Source organism: Camelina sativa, chromosome 10, assembly GCF_030686135.1.
Source record: "Camelina sativa cultivar CO46 ecotype springtype chromosome 10, ASM3068613v1".
Lineage (NCBI taxonomy): Eukaryota > Viridiplantae > Streptophyta > Magnoliopsida > Brassicales > Brassicaceae > Camelina > Camelina sativa.
The window spans coordinates 11,223,651-11,243,831 of NC_141889.1; the positions used below are offsets into that span (position 1 = coordinate 11,223,651).

The 20,181-nt window shown below is 34.0% G+C and overlaps 4 protein-coding genes and 1 pseudogene across 9 annotated transcripts; 4 read left to right on the forward strand and 1 right to left on the reverse strand.

The window, feature by feature from the left end:
• Window positions 1-1,769: 1,769 nt before the first annotated feature.
• LOC147935996 (LOB domain-containing protein 32 pseudogene) lies at window positions 1,770-2,676 on the forward strand (annotated as a pseudogene). The gene is made up of 2 exons (XR_015568236.1): window positions 1,770-1,820; window positions 2,132-2,676. The product of XR_015568236.1 is annotated as an LOB domain-containing protein 32 pseudogene (transcript).
• Window positions 2,677-2,830: 154 nt separating this feature from the next.
• On the forward strand, window positions 2,831-6,026 carry LOC104718622 (uncharacterized). Of its 3 annotated transcripts, none has more exons than XM_010436397.3 (5): window positions 2,831-3,409; window positions 4,257-4,351; window positions 4,583-5,142; window positions 5,227-5,382; window positions 5,486-6,026. In XM_010436397.3, the coding sequence occupies exons 2-5, from the start codon at window positions 4,336-4,338 to the stop codon at window positions 5,831-5,833; spliced, it is 1,080 nt and encodes a 359-aa protein (XP_010434699.1). In that variant the 5' UTR covers window positions 2,831-3,409; window positions 4,257-4,335; the 3' UTR covers window positions 5,834-6,026. The 3 variants fall into 3 exon arrangements, with proteins under 3 accessions (XP_010434699.1, XP_087325207.1, XP_087325206.1); XM_087469081.1 differs by having other exon boundaries at window positions 3,194-3,870; XM_087469080.1 differs by having other exon boundaries at window positions 3,345-3,874.
• A 3,353-nt stretch (window positions 6,027-9,379) lies between these two features.
• LOC104718623 (scarecrow-like protein 13) lies at window positions 9,380-12,333 on the forward strand. 3 transcript variants are annotated; one of them, XM_087469843.1, is made up of 2 exons: window positions 9,380-9,608; window positions 10,396-12,333. In XM_087469843.1, exon 2 carries the CDS (start codon window positions 10,490-10,492, stop codon window positions 12,086-12,088), a length of 1,599 nt encoding a protein of 532 aa, XP_087325969.1. In that variant the 5' UTR covers window positions 9,380-9,608; window positions 10,396-10,489; the 3' UTR covers window positions 12,089-12,333. The 3 variants fall into 3 exon arrangements, with proteins under 3 accessions (XP_087325969.1, XP_087325970.1, XP_087325971.1); XM_087469844.1 differs by having other exon boundaries at window positions 9,544-9,631; XM_087469845.1 differs by having other exon boundaries at window positions 9,560-10,053.
• A 1,575-nt stretch (window positions 12,334-13,908) lies between these two features.
• Window positions 13,909-16,739, forward strand: LOC104718624 (microtubule-associated protein 70-5). The gene is made up of 10 exons (XM_010436402.3): window positions 13,909-14,140; window positions 14,240-14,325; window positions 14,482-14,547; window positions 14,655-14,825; window positions 14,915-15,241; window positions 15,320-15,466; window positions 15,554-15,625; window positions 15,695-16,126; window positions 16,196-16,347; window positions 16,449-16,739. Exons 1-10 carry the CDS (start codon window positions 14,080-14,082, stop codon window positions 16,474-16,476), a joined length of 1,542 nt encoding a protein of 513 aa, XP_010434704.1. The 5' UTR covers window positions 13,909-14,079; the 3' UTR covers window positions 16,477-16,739.
• Window positions 16,740-16,897: 158 nt separating this feature from the next.
• LOC104718625 (uncharacterized) lies at window positions 16,898-17,796 on the reverse strand. Its single transcript, XM_010436403.2, has 2 exons — window positions 17,430-17,796; window positions 16,898-17,334 (listed from the first exon to the last, which is right to left on the reverse strand). The coding sequence occupies exons 1-2, from the start codon at window positions 17,602-17,604 to the stop codon at window positions 17,069-17,071; spliced, it is 441 nt and encodes a 146-aa protein (XP_010434705.1). The 5' UTR covers window positions 17,605-17,796; the 3' UTR covers window positions 16,898-17,068.
• Window positions 17,797-20,181: the final 2,385 nt, after the last annotated feature.

Sequence of the window (20,181 nt, forward strand, 5' to 3'; positions counted from 1 at the left end):
CGTGGGATTATTTTTTAACCATGGTTAGCGATTCCGTCATTAGATTTAATAGGCGTTAAGTCGTACGTATGGATCTTCGTTTATAAATTAAACGATGGTTTTTAAAGGCAATGAAAATTAAACCAGATATTAATCTTCCACTTTAATAACTACAGGTATTAAACTTCCAAAAAAAAATAGCATATTTTTCGGGTTTTTTTCCTTTATTCTTTCATAAATTTTATCAATAAAATTTCAACCTGGAAACCAAAAACAGCAGTTTGTAATCAAAACTACAAATTGAACAGTGAACACAAAGTTGAACCAGCTACCTAATTGTGAGATGTAATGATGTATCTTCCAAATTTCCAAGTATTCTCCAATTTAATTACAATATAAATTAAGATTTTTGAATACCAAAATTAAACCATAAATAAATAATACTCCTGTTATCTTAAGTGAAGCAGTAATTGTAATTAGATTCTCTGTTCTTAAAAGTAGCAAGTAATATAACTTGATATTAAGTTAATATAAAATCATTGTAAATAACCTCTGAATGTGTCTTGCAAAAACTAAAAAGTAGGAGTAACGTATTTATTCAACATAAAATTACACTTTTAATTATTTCATCCTTTTAGAATAAGATTCCAGCCAGAAAAGATATGTGTGCTAATCATTGTTTGCCATGTAAGTCTTCGCTAGTAGAAGGGAGTCTCTCATGGCATTGACACATGAAAAGTAAAAACACATTTGATGTATTTTGTGATTTGATCAAGTAGTACTCTTGTTTATTTTTCTCTTTATTTAATTTGAATTGATCAAGAAGTTTCTTAATATATATATATCTACATTAACATATACTAGGAACTGAATCTCGTGCGGGAATTCATTTTAACAAATATATTTCAGGCTGTGATTGATATAGAGGTTTCTTTTATAAGTGTTATCACTCTATATTAAAGCCTATATTTCTATATTTTATTAATATTAATTAACTTAGTTCTTATAACTAATATATGTTGGCCATATTTGTTTCTTTCTTTTATTTGCATAAGAAGCTATCCAGTATCCACTCTCAAAATTGCTTTTATAATATTTTACACAGGTCTCTTATCATGATGAATATATGAAAAGCTGGAACTCATTAATCATTTAGTACTTTATAACATTAATGTAACTTGTATTTTTCCGAGTAATTTTGGATAAATTTGTTTCTTTAAATGTTAGTATAATTGCTAAAAACAATATATTCTTAATTTTACTTTTGAGTAATAGATAAATCAACAAAATATAAATATATATTATTTCAATACTATTTAGTAAAAACTAATTCGTGTGTAGACGCAAATAATATTATAAAAACAATTATCGATCGATTGATAAACTAAAATTGTGTTCATATTTCTTGTTTTTAGAATGTCACTGAAAAGGATAAATGGTCAAATTTGTGTGTGATAGACAAACTAATAATATAACATCTTATGTTGATACTACATACAAAAAAAACTACAATACATTTTTAGAGGATATAAATAAATATAACTAATGCATGAAAATTTGACTAACAATTATAATGCATGGAAAATATGATATTATCTTGGCAAAATAGAAGTATACAGTCAAATATAACAATAGTGGTAGATAGTAACTGTCAAACAAATATAAATAAGTCAAACGTACGATATTTATTGGATATTACTATTTTACCTTAAATTGTGATTTAACCAGTCAAGTTTTAAGGCTATAAAACTATGACTAATTTATCATTATAGGCATCCTTCAAATTTACAATACTTTCAGTTTTTTTAGGGATATAAGATCTTTTAACATTTTCAATTGAGGTATTACGTAATTCCGGTTTATCTACTAATTTGTTATATAATTCATGTGATACTAATATGTTTATGTGAATTTTTGGGAAACATTTGATCTCTCAAGTTAGGTAGATTTTATATATAATTTTTCTGTAGATATTTGCTCATTACAACTAACAAGTGATGATTAAATATTTTTGCAGTTTTAATATGGGAGATTAGATTTTCATTTGTGTAAATATTTCAAGAACCAAAATCTTTTTTTCATCATTTTAATATATATCAAGTGTACATATATATTGTATTGATGATTTTTTTCATTTAATTTTCTTATTTAGGGGATAAGGGAGAAAACCAAACAAAAAGAAATGAATTCCAACCGTTGTGCTATCTGTAGGGTCTTAAAACAAATTTGTGACCCAAATTGCATATACAAAGCACATTTTCCATCGAACGATACAAGATTTAAAGATGTTCATTGGATGGAAATATCCTCAACAGTCTTGTATCTGAAAAACAACGTAAGATTGCTGCCAATGTTATGCGGCTGAGGCTCGTAGACGTGATCCCATTTCTGGAATTCATGGGATGGTACAACATTATGAGAGTATTCTCGATGATGTTGAACAAGATATAAAATTTGCAAAGAATGAGCTTACAACCAATGTGGGACCTGATCAAGTGCCAAACTTTTTTTATGTTCCAATTCCAGATGATTTTCTTACTACATCAACTTCTTTGAATTCTTATATTGAGAAAATAAAGAGGCTAACCATACAACTCGCGAGGAGAGAAGATCGAAAGATGGGTGATAGTCATAGAGTTGATGATATATGCATCATCTGCGGGACCATATGTAACTTTACCTAAGAAATATGCATGAGTAATAATAATACTAATATTTCTGTTATCTAAAAACCAAAACCAACAATAATTTCAGTCAAATGTCTTAAATGTTTTTTTCTTTCTTTGAACTCCATATCCCATAATAATCTTTTATCATTTTCCTTTATTTATCACCATTTCTTCATAAATCTATGTAATATTTGTTTAATTAATATCTATGTTGTTTGGTTAATCTTCATATAGTGTTTCCTATTTACTTCCACTAGATTATATTCAGAAAATATATGTTAAGATCTTTTTAATCAATCAAATGTTCATTGTTAAAAAATAGGAATGAAATCTTAGATGGGTTCTGCTGATTGCCCAGGACTAGTAAAATGAGTCAATAACTCAAGTTTCCATAGGGTTTTTTGATTTCATGCCCTCGTAAGTGTATGCAAGTTGATACCAAAAACATAAAATATATGCAATTCCAAATCAAGACATAAACCAAGACCCTAAACAATTCTAAACAAATATCTTAGGTTAAAAACCCAAACGTCGTCCGTTTTATCAAAACCCAAAATTAGGGCTCGGCTCATATGTTTTTTAACCTCACACTAAAACGATGTCGTATCACATACGTCCTAAGGAAACTGAAACCTCGTCGTTTCTGGTCCCGGCCCGGCGTCTCCACCGCCGTCTTCTTCTTCTTTAGCTCTCTCTGTCTGATTTCGTTTGGCTTTGAGCTTTGTGAGCGACTTCTGATTCCGCCCATCTCGCAGCTTCAGGTTAGTTTTGATTCAATTCAATCTACAGTTCATGGTTCGTAGTGTTGTGCCTCGAATTGAATTTGTTTCTAGGTTTAGGATTAAAAGAGTTTCTAGGGTTTAGAGCTCTCTCATCTTAGAGGAAACGATTCGTTTCGTTTCGGTTCCGTTTTATCTCTCCGAGAACAATAAAAGCAATAGCCGGTCCAAATCCGGCGATGCTTATCCGTAAACAAAAGAAGGAGAAGAAGATACTAGAAGAAGAAGCCCTTTTTATTCTCACTTCCTTTTTTTTCCCCAAACCTCTCTCTCGAAATCGAAAGCAACGGGAGACTTATAAAGAAACAGACGAGACTTTTTAACACTCAAAGACCTAAACAAACACTCTTTGTATCTCTCTCTCGCCGATCGGAAGTAAAGTTTCTCAGAAACAAAGATGGATGCAACGAAGCTTAGCGAGCTCAAGGTCTTCATCGACCAATGCAAGTCTGACCCTTCCCTTCTCTCTACTCCTTCCCTCTCCTTTTACAATCTACTCTTTTCCTCGTTTGCTTCGATCTAATCGTTTTTTTCTTATGCCTTTAGTTTTCATCTGTATTTGTATTGGTTTAGAATTTAGTAGATTCAGTAAAGGATTGGTCTTTCAGCGTCCCTGTTTGTAGAAAGAGTATATGCTCTGATCTCTCGCTTTAATCTGTTGTGGGATTTGATTAACCCTTTACCCTCTTGTTGATGAAAGTTCCTGTCTTTGGTTCTAATTTCTAGGATTTGATGAAAAAGTGTTTACCTTTGATCTGCGTGAGGCTAATTTGTTGTTCTGGAAATTTTTGTGCTTTTTTGATGAGTTTTGGAATTTTCATGATTTCAGTCTTGGTGCTAAGATACCTACTGGTGCTCATCAAGAACAAGAAGACAAAGACACTAAATTGAATCCGACTTCCGCTATTATGTATGGAAACAGGGGTGAGTACAAGCTGATTTTTTGTACATTATAACTTCCATCAGATGGGTTTCAGACGAAACTTAAGGTTTATACGAATCTATTGTTGGGTCTCTCTCAATACCAATACCAGTCTATGAAATGAGTAATCTTGTTCATCATCGTCAACGTTTACGCTGTAACTAATGATTGTTCCGAGTAAAGTTTCAGTTTTTTTACTTCATCTAGTCCTAAATTTGTTGTTCTTTGTGTAGATATGAAGAAAAAGATGATAGCTATTGGTTTTGAGGGTTCAGCTAACAAGATTGGTGTTGGAATTGTGACATTAGACGGTACAATCTTAGCGAATCCACGGCATACTTACATAACACCGCCTGGTCATGGTTTCCTTCCTAGAGAGACTGCACATCATCATCTTGACCATGTTCTTCCTTTAGTCAAATTAGCTCTTGAGACTTCTCAAGTAACTCCTGAAGAAATTGATTGTATTTGTTATACGAAAGGTCCTGGGATGGGAGCGCCGTTGCAGGTCTCAGCAATTGTTGTTAGGGTCTTGTCACAGCTTTGGAAAAAGCCTATTGTTGCTGTGAATCATTGTGTGGCTCATATTGAGATGGGGAGAGTAGTTACTGGTGCTGTTGATCCTGTTGTTCTGTATGTGAGTGGTGGGAACACTCAGGTGATTGCTTATAGTGAAGGTAGGTACCGGATTTTTGGTGAGACCATTGATATTGCCGTTGGTAATTGTTTGGATCGGTTTGCTAGAGTCTTGAAGCTTTCTAATGATCCAAGCCCTGGTTATAACATCGAACAGGTAGATTTCAGTTCTATAAAGTTATCTCTGTTCTATAAAGATTAAAGAACAATGTTAACTCCATTTTTCATGTGTTTTCACTAGCTTGCGAAGAAAGGAGAAAACTTTATTGATCTTCCGTATGCTGTTAAAGGTATGGATGTATCGTTCAGCGGAATCTTGAGTTATATTGAAACTACTGCAGAGGAAAAGCTCAAAAATAACGAATGCACACCAGCAGACTTGTGCTATTCCCTTCAAGTAAGGCTATCACTTGTTCTTAAATGTTAAATCTTTGCCACATGAATGCAAAGTTTTAGACTTTTTTTTTAAGAGTAATATTTATGACTGTTGAACGTTGCAGGAGACTGTGTTTGCGATGTTGGTTGAGATCACCGAAAGAGCAATGGCGCATTGTGACAAGAAAGATGTTTTGATAGTTGGAGGTGTCGGGTGTAACGAGCGTTTGCAGGACATGATGAGGACTATGTGTTCTGAACGTGATGGAAAGCTATTTGCAACGGATGATCGTTACTGTATTGACAATGGAGCGATGATTGCTTACACGGGTCTACTTGCATTTGTTAACGGTATTGAAACGCCGATCCAAGACTCTACCTTTACACAGCGGTTTCGCACAGACGAAGTTCATGCCGTATGGCGAGAGAAAGAAGATTTGGTACTTGGGGATAAGACCGTTGCTGCTATTTGATTCTGTGCCCATTTGTTCATTTTGAGATTGAATCTCTCTGTACTCGATAAATTGTTTTTTTTTTATAAGTAGTTAAAGATTAAATGTGTTTTATTAGTCAAATTATATGATTGTTTCTCTTTTGATTCGAATAGTTTCGTGATGGGTGTAATAACGCTTTCAAATTTCAAAGTGAGCTTTGTAAAAGTTCAAATTTTCTGTGTTGCATTTCGATAAATGGTGGAGGGATTAGTGCATTAGTCTTCTTCCTTAGTCATACAAAATCAACTGTGAAGATAAACGGCACTACTAAAAAAAAAGTAAGAACTGTTTATTTAATGTATAACGTAAGGGAATGGTTAATTCAATCGATGGACACTTTTATGGAAATGTGTCACTACGTACTGAAACGAAAAGTGGGAGAAAAAAATATTGTCACTGAACGTTCTAGAGAGATTAGAGTTCTACACATAAACGTGTACTTAGATGTATATGTGTATATACTATTATACAACAATACTAAAACTACAAAAGAAGTAGTTTAGAATATTCAAAAGTTATTAAAGACTAGATTCAAACAAGACTAGTGAAAAAAAAAAAGAGACTGGAAAAAGGAGAAAATGACAAAAGTATTAGCTAGTAAAACAATCAAGTAAAGGTCAAAGTAATTAAAGAAGAGATAAAGCATCTCAAAAGTCTTCTTTCCTCCATCTTCAAATGCCAACAAATAAAAGACAAATGATTTTTTAAGATAATCTTTTTCTTTCTCTGAGAGATTTAGTATACAAATGACTTGTTGATGGAAATTTTGACATCGAAATTCTCAAACTAGAATACGATTCTTATAGTTGTAGGTTTATATATAATACGATTATTTGGAGAAAAACAAACTAAAATTATATTGATCTACAATTTTATCCACTTCAAAATTACCGGAAAAAAAAAAGAAGAAGAGAAAGTAAAGTAGTAATGTGGTTCATGTATATAAGACCTGAAAATAGCCGTTGATAAGGTTTTATGCTTTCACACTGCACGCAGATCGTCGTCAAATCTTAGCACAAATGTAGTCTCGTTTTCTAGTTTTTTGAGAATACTTCCCTAACTCGTTTTTGTTATTATCTTCACCAATTTCATTCATTGTTATAGTGGTGGGAGAATGTTTTAAGGTAAAAAAAAAAAAAAAAAAAAAAAAAAAAAAAAAGATTTCGTGACATATCGCACCATCATAGATCATCAAATCAACCTCATTTTCCTTTCCTCCCTCATCTTTATCCGACAACTCCCAATTTTTCTTCTTTTTCTCATGCTCAATATCATTTATGTCCATGTTTCCTCTATGACTATCCTTATTTGTTATGTTACACATCAATTCTGATATCCAGTTGACGATGTCGTAGGTTCAAGTGATGAATTAGTCGTTTGTTTTACCTACACATTCTAAATATATAAGGCGATATGATCTCGCGCGCTAATTACGAAAAATTGTTTTTAGAGATTTCCAAAAAAAAAAAACATACACTCAAACAACTTTGTCCATTATATTTTTGTTTATTAACAATATTAAAGTTTACCTTCGACTTTAAAAAAAAAAAAGACAATTAATTAATGGTGTTTGTAGTGAGGAAGAAACAAGCTAAGAAAGCAAAGAGAGTAAGTTACTCTGAGTAACCGTGTGTGGTGAGGGCACCATGATTACGTCTCCTGCTCTTACGTAAGCCTTTACTCTCTCTTTATGAATAACGGTAGTCTGTAGTTTCACCGAAGTTGCCTTGTGCCATTAATTTACATTTGTGTTTTCTTTTTGGCTTTTGATCTTTTAGGACAAAAGAGGGGTCCGGGAATACAGTACTCCTGTCCACTTCCGATTTTTAAATACAAAGAGGTTTGCAATATTTTCTTAGAAATTTCTAGAGTTGAAAACTAAACTGAGAGAGAGAAGAGGAATATGTTGAGGGCCTTGACGCCATAATTAATATTCAAGTTTCCTCTGAGATAGAGCTGAATTTGAAAAGTTGTTCCTCAGGTTTGTAAGAATTGTGTTTGTACATAAATAAACTCCGACTAGTTTTCCAGATAGGAGATGCCATCTCTAGAAAGAAAGAGGAAAGATATGATTTAATTCCATGCTTTTACATCTCATCCTCTTCTCTTTTTAACGTCTTTTAAAAACACACAAAAAAGAAAAAGTTGTTTTAATAAAGTATTTGTTTCACTATTTATAGACCGTCTCTTCTCTTGTACGAAACACACAATCTTTCTTTTCCATGCGATGCAAGCCACAAAATTTTTGTATCCAATTAATATATCTCATCACCATCAGCTTGTTTCAATATATTAAACTAAGAAAAAAACAGAAACGAACAAGACATGTGTCGGATATTCAGAGGAGGATATTTGGGAGGTTCCAAGAACGTCCTTCATCTTTGGAATTTTCCGGCGTATGAAAATGATATGTGACGTAAACGCGTTCTCCTCTTTACGATCCCACCACCACCGTACAAAGCCCTACTATACGCTCTTCCACGCGATTGCTTCCTCACTCCCGTCTTTACACTCACGCGCTAGTCGGGATATATATATATATATATAGTATTGGAATGCTCTTGTTTATATTCGTATGAACATTATTTATAACATTTTTTTTTTTGTTTGGTATGAGAATGAACAATATTTAAAACATGAGATTTTGATTAGTCTCCCGGTTGATATAATCCGTACCTGACTGAATTATGGATAATGATATTGAAGCACGAGACTTTTCTTTATGGAAACTAGGTGTTTTCTTGTTCTTCTTTTTTTTTTTTCTTTTTCTTATTAAATAGAAACTAGTTAGATGCACGTTGTTATTAGTCTTTTGTGTGTTTCTGTTTCCGTTGTATCGAGATTACCGTTGATGATAAATATTTAATTTGATGATTTGATCTATATGTGCAATTCTCACTTATACATACTTTCCTCAAACAAAAACCATGGTTTTATCCAATCTTATATCAACAAAATATCCAATAGATTTTTTTTGTACATTAGCAATAAGTCAACTATTATGAAACAGAATATCTATCAAGCTTGACAATATGTGAAAATATAATAGAAGAAAAAATATGAAAATTGACTAATGTCAATTTCCTTGTGAAAACATTTCCTTGTCAAATTTTATACTTAGCTATATGATTGTGAATGAAAGTAACTATATCTTAAATGTCATACTTAATTTAAGTATACTCCATAAGTTTGACTTAATGTCATTCTCGTTAATTATAATTGTATTGTGGTTGCGACTTGCGAGTTTATAATTTTAATTGTGAAGTTGACAACAAAAAAAAAACCCACGGAAGCCACGAATTCATAATTAGTTATTAAATATTTTATGGAAGTAAAATTAAACACAAGATGATTTCAATAATTTCCATAAATAAAAGAAAACGAAAGCGACAAGAGTAGTATAAAATGTACATAACAAAGGTAAATTAGTCTAATTCTACAATTTTTTATGTTCCACACGCTATTTCCCCAATTACTCTACTTACGCATTCCATTAAATTCATAAGCAATTAGACGTTAACAATTAGAGTAATTAAAAATACACAAAACAGTGGTAGTGCCGTCCAAAAGTCAATGGTCAGAGTGGCGTTTTACGTAAATAACCGAAACAAACAGGGGTGTTTAATTAACTCCAAGAGGGTCATGACAATTTGCACTTTTATTTTTATAATCTCTCTTCTCATCTCATTCTTCTTCAAAAGCTGATTCTTGAGTATGCAACGAAAACTTCCTTCTCTTTTGTCCCCTTTCAAAGGTTAGCTTTCATGGTGATTTATGGTAGTTCCTTTCTCTTTTGTCAAACGATTCAATTCCACTTGTTTCTAAATTTTAGCAATTGCTTCTTCTTTTTCAACATAAAAATTAAGCTGTACTCTTTATCTGGTTTTAAGCTTTTTGAATCATAGGGTTCTGGAATCTTAGCTTTATATGTGTCTTTGGTTTGTGAAAGGAGATGACTTGTTTTGATTTTGGTTTTGGTGCAAGAGATAATTATACCCTGTATCCTTTTTGTATCCCTTGTGTTGTTGATTCAAAATTACCCAACTTTTAAACTGATGAATGTATAAAATCTTGACTTGGAACCTGGATTTTTATCGTTTCAATCCAATAGGTTTACCTGATTCTGGTAAAAACCTCTGCTTTAGGGTTTGACTCCAACCTTCGACCAGATGTGGTTTTTGTAGAGAGGATAAAGAGTGGTAGGTTTCAATTTTTGGGGTGGAAGCTATGAATATATATATATATATATATATATATATAGATTATACCTTTTTATCTTCTGTTTTTTTTTTTCTGGCTTGAGGAATCTTAAGGCAGTACCAAAAACCCATCTTTGATTTCTGAAAGATGTCAGATCTGTTTTCTGATGACTGATTGTGAGCTGACTTGCCAATGGGTTATGTATACATTTTTTTTTTGGAGAAAAGTTCAGAACTAGACCTGTCTATCTTTTATGACAAATCAGTGTCTGTGTATAGTTGCTTTTACTCTTACTCTGTTGTAGCTAACTTTTTCTTTTTGGATCTTTTGCATGGAGACAGGTTTTTATTCTCCTTGATTGAACAAGAGACACTGTAGAGAGAGATTTAGCTAAAGAAGATCGGTCAGGGGGGTGGGTATTACTGGGGTTTTCCAATGCAAACGTCTCAGAAACATCACAGTGCGGCTGGACTGCACATGCTGTATCCTCAAGTCTACTGTTCTCCTCAGTTTCAAGCGATAGACAAAAATGGCTTCTCTGATATCCCATCCAAAGAAAACTTCTTTACTCTCGAATCATCCACTGCTTCTGGTAGTCTTCCTTCCTATGACTCCCTTTCTGTGAGCATCACATCTGGCCGGAGCCCGTTTTCTCCTCAGGGCTCTCAGTCATGCATCTCAGATCTCCATCCTTCCCCTGAAAACGTCTATGGATCACCCTTGAGTGGGGCATCTTCTTTTGCCTATGATGAAGCTGGTGTCAAGAGTAAGATTCGGGAACTTGAGGTCTCGCTGCTGAGTGGTGATACAAAAGTTGAAGAATTCTCGGGTTTCAGCCCCGCTGCTGGGAAGTCATGGAACTGGGATGAACTCTTGGCATTGACTCCACAGTTAGACTTGAAAGAGGTGCTAGTGGAGGCTGCTCGGGCGGTCGCTGATGGGGATTTCGCTACAGCGTATGGATTCCTCGATGTCTTGGAACAGATGGTATCGGTATCAGGCAGTCCAATCCAACGTTTAGGCACTTATATGGCAGAAGGGCTTAGAGCGAGGCTTGAGGGGTCTGGGAGCAATATATACAGAGCTTTGAAATGCAATGAACCAACAGGAAGGGAACTGATGTCGTACATGGGCGTTCTCTATGAAATCTGCCCCTACTGGAAATTTGCATACACAACTGCAAATACTGCGATCTTGGAAGCAATAGCTGGGGAAACCAGAGTCCACATTATCGATTTCCAGATTGCGCAGGGATCACAATACTTGTTTTTGATCCAGGAGCTTGGGAAACGCCCTGGTGGGCCGCCGTTGCTACGTGTGACTGGCGTGGATGATTCACAGTCCACCTATGCCCGTGGGGGAGGGCTCAGCTTGGTAGGTGAGAGGCTCGCAAAGTTTGCAGAGTCATGTGGTGTCCCATTTGAGTTTCACGATGCCGTCATGTCTGGGTGCAAGGTGCAGCGCGAACACCTTGGGGTGGAACCTGGCTTTGCTGTTGTTGTGAACTTCCCGTATGTATTGCACCACATGCCTGATGAGAGCGTAAGTGTTGAAAATCACAGAGACAGGCTGTTGCATCTGATCAAGAGCCTCTCCCCGAGACTCGTGACACTAGTGGAGCAAGAATCAAACACAAACACGTCGCCTTTCCTGTCACGGTTTGTGGAAACACTGGATTACTACACAGCGATGTTTGAGTCGATGGATGCAGCGCGGCCACGGGATGATAAGCAGAGGATCAGCGCAGAGCAACACTGCGTAGCAAGAGACATAGTGAACATGATAGCATGCGAGGAGTCAGAGAGAGTGGAGAGACACGAGGTGCTGGGGAAATGGAGGGTCAGAATGATGATGGCTGGGTTCGCTGGCTGGCCGATCAGCACATCCGTAGCGTTTGCAGCAAGTGAGATTCTGAAGGGTTATGACAAAAACTACAAACTGGGAGGGAGTGAAGGAGCACTCTACCTCTTCTGGAAGAGGAGACCCATGGCTACATGTTCGGCGTGGAAGCCAAACCCAAACCAGATTGAGTAAGTTATGGTGATAGTGGTGACCTGAGTGGATGAAGAGAACAAACAAACACATCTGTCTCTGTAAATTTTTGAGGGTGTGTAATGCTGTTTTAAGTTGTAACACAACCTAAGTCAACTAGTTATCTATATATATATATATATGTATACAAACCAAACATGGTGCTTGTTTTTCTCTTGTAAATTATTTTCTTGTTGTGGGTTGGGGGATGCTACTAATGAAATATAACCAAAACATTGATTAGGTCATTCTGCGTCATTCTATCATCTTCCGTATGTATGAGTCAACTGGCGGCTGACCAAAAGGTTGTGATGTGAGGTGAAAAAATATTAGGACAAAATCTACAGGTCAGATTGGGTTCTGTCTGATAAGTCTTAAAAAGGAGCTTACCAACCCACAAAACCAAGGAATGAACAAGTACAGGTCATCGCCTCCAATTTTATTCTTTACTTTTATAATGTTCAAGCTTCCTTTATTTGCCTTTAATAACAATACACTAGTATATTATATGTTGAGTATTTGCGGTAATATGTTATTATTTTATATGTCTTGTCTAGTTTATTAAATATCACCTAAAATGAATGAAGAAAATATAATATTGATTTGTCTTGTTGCCAATTTACTTAATTCGTTTTTGACTTACTGTTATTTTACCTAATCTTTCTCCTAAATTTGTCATTTATCTCTGTTGATTCTATATTTATTCTTCCTAATAAGTGTTCTTTGTCTAATCCTCTATCATTGTTTCCATCTTATTAAACCAAACCGTAAGACTTGGAAGCAAAGAAGGGAGGAGTCTCATTTATTTGAAAAATCCCATTTTATGTTTAATAATTCAAAGAGAGATATTGAGTGACTTCCACTAATACAAAGAAAGCTTGGTTTGTGCAATATTTTGCGGTTAAGCTATTAATTGCTGAGGCAACACCTTTTCACCCTTTGCTTTCCTTGTTCCAAGTTTTTCAACCTTTCTTCCTTACTCTTTCTACTAATCGAACTACACAAAATTCATATGGATAATACATATTTAGAAGTTGATTTAATCTTTGTCCAAAAAAAAAAAAAAAGAAGTTGATTTAATCTTGTTTTTGTTTCAAGATTATCATAATTGTTATCTGTTGTTACCTACATTCATATAACTTGATATAACCTTATCAAAAACGAATAAAGACAAGGATATATAATCAATATTGATGGTTAGTTTTATTATTAAAAAGAAATACAAAACAGAAAGAAAGAAAAGGGTATTCACCAAACGAAATTAGTTCAATCATTTAAATTATCTTTATCCGTATGATTAGTGTCTTTATATCTGTCATATGCTGCTTCTTCTTCCAACTTCTTTTGGATTATTCTCTTCTTCTTTAGCTTATACAATTTTTTTTTTTTGTCTATTTTAATTTCCATTTGAAGGTTTGAAGCATATCCCTTTGTTTATTATTGAGTTTCAAAAACCGTGTCCCTTTAAAATACTAGTATTAGTTACTACACCATTAATGTTGGAGCATGAAAAATATGGACATTTTTTTTAATCTACGTATGAATGCAGTAATTATGATGGTGAAACCAACTCTAGTCTGATATATTCCATAGTGAAAATTCTATGTAACTGAGTAGATAAGTTGAAAAAAGAAGAAGTCAACAAGTTGTAAGCATTTCAGAATTGAAAATTAAGATAAGGGATGAATTGAAAATGGGTCTGAAAGTGAAAGAATAAGAGGGAAGGGTTGGTTACTGTCAAGAGTTTGAAATGGAGACGGTTGCTTCAGAATGAGGTAAAAGAGTTTAGTAAGTTTAAGTTTAAACTCTGTCTCTGTCTCTGTCTCTCTCTCTCCCCTTTAACGTCAATTCCTTTAAGGAATGGCCTCTCTCTCTCTCTCTCTCTCTTATAGTGTGTGTGTATATATTAAACGGCTCCATTTGTCTTCTGTTTAGACCAAAACTCATATCTTCTATACAGCAACAAAAGAAGGAGGAGCTGTTGAGAGTACAAAATGACTGCAGGAGAAAACCCTTTTGTATCTAACACCTCTTCTCTGCAAAACCAGCTTAAAGGTTCTTTCTTTTTCTTGTCTGGTTTTTATTGATCAATCCTTATGTGTAATTTGCTTAATGGTGAGGTTAGTCTTGGTTTCTTTTGATTTCTCTCTGCAGATAAAGAGAAAGAGCTTTTGGCTGCTAAAGCTGAAGTTGAGGCTTTGAGAACAAATGAAGAGCTCAAAGACAGAGTCTCTAAGGAGGTAACATGATGATCATCATCTCCTCTGTTCTTGAGAATCCTCTAAAATAATTTTACTCAATTTTGCCTAAAAGTTTTCTTGATCAATGTTATCCATTTTTAAATTTACTTCTTCGAGCTTATTGAGCTCTACTTATGCTACTTGTTTGTGATTCAGCTTAAAGAAAGCGTAAGGAAGTTGGAGGATAAACTTGGAGCCACTGAGAATCTTGTTGAACAAAAGGTGTGTGTTTTGCTCAAAGACTACCATCTTTGTGAAGGGAGTATGCCAAAACATGAAAAATAATTCATAATGATTAGAAATAAGTTAAGATTATGACATGATTGTAGGAGGTGGAGATGAAGAAGCTGAAGGAAGAGAAAGAAGATGCATTGGCGGCTCAGGACGCTGCAGAAGAAGCACTTAGGAGGGTTTACACTCACCAACAGGACGATGACTTTTTACCCCTCGAATCCATCATAGCTCCTCTTGAAGCTCAGATCAAGTTTCACAAGCACGAGGTTCTTGACACACCTTGTATTTCAAACTTCTTTCTTGTATCAGTGTGAAAAGCCGGATATGCTTGTGTTTACACGCCGATATTTTGCAGATTTTTGCACTTCAAGAGGACAAGAAAGCGTTGGAACGTCTGACAAAATCAAAAGAATCGGCGCTTATTGAAGCAGAGAGAATCTTGAAAAGTGCACTTGAACGTGCTTTAATCGTTGAGGAGGTCCAGAACCATAACTTTGAACTACGGCGACAGATTGAGATATGTCAGGACGAGAACAAGTTTCTTGAGAAAATCAACCGCCAGAAAGTGTTGGAGATTGAGAAGCTCTCCCAAAGCATTGTAGAACTGGAGGAAGCAATCTTGGCAGGAGGAACAGCCGCCAATGCAGTTAGAGATTATCGCCGCCAAATTTCACAGCTCAATGTAATTGTGTTCTGTTTCTTGTACTTCATTCTCTTATTTGTTTTCAAGAAACTCACATGATTTTTTCATCATTACCAGGATGAGAAGAGAACCTTGGAGAGAGAGCTGGCCAGAGTCAAAGTATCAGCAAGTAGAGTGGCTCTTGCCGTTGCTAACGAATGGAAAGATGAGAACGATCGAGTCATGCCCGTAAAGAAATGGCTTGAAGAGAGAAGGCTTCTCCATGTACTGCTTTGCACTTACACAACCAGTTATTCATACTGATTAGCTTATGTATGAGACATGAGTGTTGAACTTTGTGTCTATGTGCAGGGAGAAATGCAGAAATTGAAAGATAAACTTGCTGTTTCGGAAAGAACTGCTAAGGCTGAATCCCAACTAAAGGTGATTGCTTAGATTGTTTAATATTTTGTTGGTAAAAAGTGTAGTTTCTAATGCAAGTAATCAATACAGGAGAGGTTGAAGCTGAGGCTGAAAACAATAGAAGATGGCTTGAAGGGCACAAACACGTTTCTAGTCTCTCCAACTACAAAGACTGAAAAATCTGGCAAGATTTTAGGATTCTTGACGAGTGGTGGTGGATCAAAGAAATGGTCTAACTCTCAGCCAAGAGGCTCAGATACAGGCAGAATCCATGCTCTGGATCATACAATTAACAGAGTTGTGGAAAGTAATGAAAAGGAGAATTCAAAGATTACAACAAACGGATTAACTGATCAGCATGAAGAAGATGGAAAAAGGAAAACAGAGGAAGATGGAAATGTGGATTTTGAAGATGTGGTTTCAGGGTTTTTGTATGACAGACTTCAGAAGGAAGTAATTGCTTTAAGGAAGCTTTGTGAGAGTAAAGAGGGTACTATTAATGCCAAAAATGAAGAGATCAAGGTAACTTCATCTCTATTCATTTCTTCAACTGTATGAAACCTTACTTAAGATAAGATACCTCTGTTTCAGATGTTGTTGAAGAAGGTGGATGCTCTAACGAAAGCCATTGAAATTGAGACAAAGAAGGCAAAGAGGGAAGCTGCAGCGAGAGAAAAAGAAAACGCATTGGCAATGGTGAATGAAGAACCAAAACAATGTAGAAAGACAAACTGCTCAAGAAGGTTTGGTCAGCTTTTCCTTTCATTGTTTGTCTTTTTCTTTTGAGAAATATATAACATCAAGACAAAGTTGATATTTATATTTCTATGGCTATGTTGTGCAGCCGCGTACCCAATCCACGTTGCCAGTAGAGGAAGAAGGAGCTTATGGGATTGAATATACTACGGAATTGTGATCTTATTTTAGGTTGTACAGTACATATTGAGTGTTGGATGGGTTATAAGAAAGTGGAACTAAAGATCAAGAGATGTGTGTGTGTTATGTCTGAATTGCAAACCATATGATGAAACAAAAATCGTCCCTCGTCTCCTATTAATTATTTGAATGATGTAGCAATTATCTTGAGAACCTATTAAGTAAAACAGAATCTGCTAAGTACAAAAACATTCATATATATTTTTTTGCAAACTCAGCTAAAGTCATTTTCATATATGTCTTCTCTCAGCTTTTTGGTCTAGCCTTGGTTGTTCAGTTAACGCAACAAACTTTACATCTAATATATAATCAGTTAAAAGGATCGTATGTTCTCTGTAGTAGCAAGAAGATCCGAGGTTGAAGAAAACATGAATTTTATATACAAGAAGAGCAAGAAAAAACAAGATTTACAAAGCCTATCTCTCTTTATCACAAGAAGTGAGAAGGAACCATAAAAAAACATAAAGGCATGAATGATCTTTCCTAGAAAGATTAATTTAGAATCTCTTTTTACATACATGGTGCTCTCTATTGTAAGGTGATGTTGCCGGCTGTGTAGACACGGGAGCCACTAGAAGAGGAGAGGAGTTGAATGCCTCTATGAATCTTGGAAGAGCATCGATACGGTTTAGGAACAGAGAGTGATTTTATGATACAAGCCTTGTCTAGGTCAGGAATCGCGTGGAGGTGAGAAGGAAGATCGATGACGAATTTCCCCGACACATCTGTCACACCTTTGATCCATTTAGATCCTTTCCTATATCTAGTATGGCACTTGATACCAACAGTAGCACCTACATGATGATGATGATGTGTTAGAAATTTCTTAGTATATAATGTACATGAACAAATTCACTCATTGCTAATTGGTTTATTTCAGTATACGTACCATGAATAGGAGAGGACGAGGAAGAGAGAAGAGTTGCGGTGAGAAGAACAGAGGAGAGTTTTTGTTCGCCGTAGCCAGCCATCTCAACCATCTCATTTCTGGTCCATCTCTCCCTAGCTGCTTCCCCAGACGCCACCACTAATACCAACGTCATGCTCATTAACAAGAACTTCATCTTCTCTTTACAAATCTAACTATGTGGAAAACTAAAGAAACAAGAATGATGTGTGTCTATATATATACCCACACAAAATGAATGGATTGGCTGGAACTTTTATAAGATATGAGACTCTTAATTTTGCCTTTTAATATGTAAAAGCCATCTTCCTTTATTTGACTTTTGTTTTTTGTTTATCTTCTTTGGTCAAATTGCCTGACTCCTTAATGATATATATACATACACACTTGTTTGCCTAATCTTTCTTTCTTTCTTCTTCTTCTCATTTTCTTTTAATTATTTTATTTAAAATTAATAGATTTGATCAAGGTTTGGTCAAATATCAGTACGGTATGCGACGTTTCTCCTTTAGAAATGTCTATATTCGTTAATATTAAGTTCCAAAGTCTAACCTAAATTTAAAGGTAGGGGTCACAATTTACATATATTCAAGCCTGCCCCAACTGTTTTTCTTTTTCTTCTTCTAGACATTTGTACCTTTTGAACAAAGACACCTATATTTATTTTTCTCTCTTTTTTGTGGGAGGATCTTTGTGTGGGTTGGTTATCAGTTTATCTCTCCCATGGATAAATACAAAAATGTGTATTTCAATGATGTGTTTTCTTTTAATTTATTTGGTCAAGAATTCAATGATGTGTCTGTGTATGATGACATATCAATATCATATATTTATTTAATTTCTTCTTATTGCATTTGCTCAATAACTACACAAAGATCAACAATTTCCACATAATATTAAAGAGCAATTAAATTAAAGTCTGTTAGACTTTTTTCTATTTTTAATTATTTTGTAGTCGATCTCTATGATTAGGTTTGTATTGTTTCTTATTTTTCTTTTCTTGACGTATCAATACAATTTGAAGTGAATTACTTTACTATATAAAAAAAAAATTCTTACACAGATTTTAAAATAGTAAAAGAACAAAATATTCATATCAACACAATTAACACATACGAAAGACATTTTATAGCATTCAGTAAACTAATTAGTTAATTTCAGCTAGATAACTTTGACATTTACTAATAAGCTTGATTTCTTAAAAAGTTTTCAGAAATGTTAAAGAGAAAAAAAAAATAGAACAAATATTATCCACGTTGAATAGAGAAAAAAATCAAAAAATACCTTATCTATTTTTTATTTGCATGTTTAATACCTGGTCTTTTTTGGTTGGAAGAATAATACCCAGATTAATTAAAACTTGTAATTTAATACCTCAAGAATTAAATGTTATTATTTTCCTACTTACGATTTCTTAACAAAAAATAAATTCCAGTTTTTCCCCTATTCATTTCTATTAATTATTAATTTATAAATAACACTAAATTAATTTTATGTTTTTAAATAAACAAATATAATTGTTATTAATATTTCATATATCACTATTTTATTTCTTTAATTCAAAAAATATTTATATTTTATTTTCTCCAAAAATTTTTAAATTTTTTTTTAAAGATTTCTCAATGTTTCGTGAATAAGAAAAACAAATTCAATAATTATCAAACCAAACCAAATCCCGATCTGATTAATGTCCAAATTTCCAAATACACATAAACCCTAAAACTGAAATTGTGTGGGAGAAGAAAAACGACGAGAGCCTATCAATCCCTTTATCTCGACCAATCTGTCTCTTTCTTACATGTCTCTTCCCTCACTCATCTATCTTTTTATTTTGTTGGATCCGACCAACGAACCTTTGATTTTGTCGTTGGTCCAGCCGAAATCGCCCAAATATGATCAAAGCAACAGAGTGGCGACGATGGGGTTATCTCCATCACCGATGCTTCACAAATCAATTCAAAGATTTATAGAGTTTCCACCGGTACAGCCACATTACAGCTTCTACCTCACATGACAGAGAACGCAAAACAACTTACTTCTTTTTGTATATCTCAATTCAAAATTTCTGATTTGGGTTTCAAAAATTCAGAATCTTGCAGCTGGTTAATGCTTGGGAATTACAGTGAGATTTTCGTTGAATGGACAAAACAAAGTCAATCACGATTAGAAAAAAAAAAGAACAAAGTCGATAACGGTTTTGAACAATCATAGTTATTCTTCTGATTAATTTATTTGAGTTTTTCTATTTTAAATGGTAATAAAATGTAATATTAAAAATTATTAAAGAAATAAAATAGAAATCTGTTGTGAATTAAAAGAAATAAAATAGTGGTTATTTGAAATATTAACAATTACATTTTTATGCAAAAATTAAAAATTAACTTAATGTTATTTATAAATTAATAAATAATAGAAATGAATAGGGGTAAAACTGGAATTTATTTTTTGTTAAGAAATCGTAAGTAGGAAAATAACAACATTTAATTTTTGAGGTATTAAATTACACATTTTTATTAATTTGAGTATTATTTTTCCAACAAAAAAAGACCAGATATTAAACGTCCAAATAAAAATAGATAAAATATTTTTTGGTTTTTTTTCCCACGTCGAATATAACTAAGCAAGAGGTTTAGTTGAACCCTAACATACATTGCATTTCTCCTTGTTTATTTTTTTAAGATTAAATTTATCCTTTTCTTCTCAACCCTCCTTCTCCTCTCTCACATGTTTGATT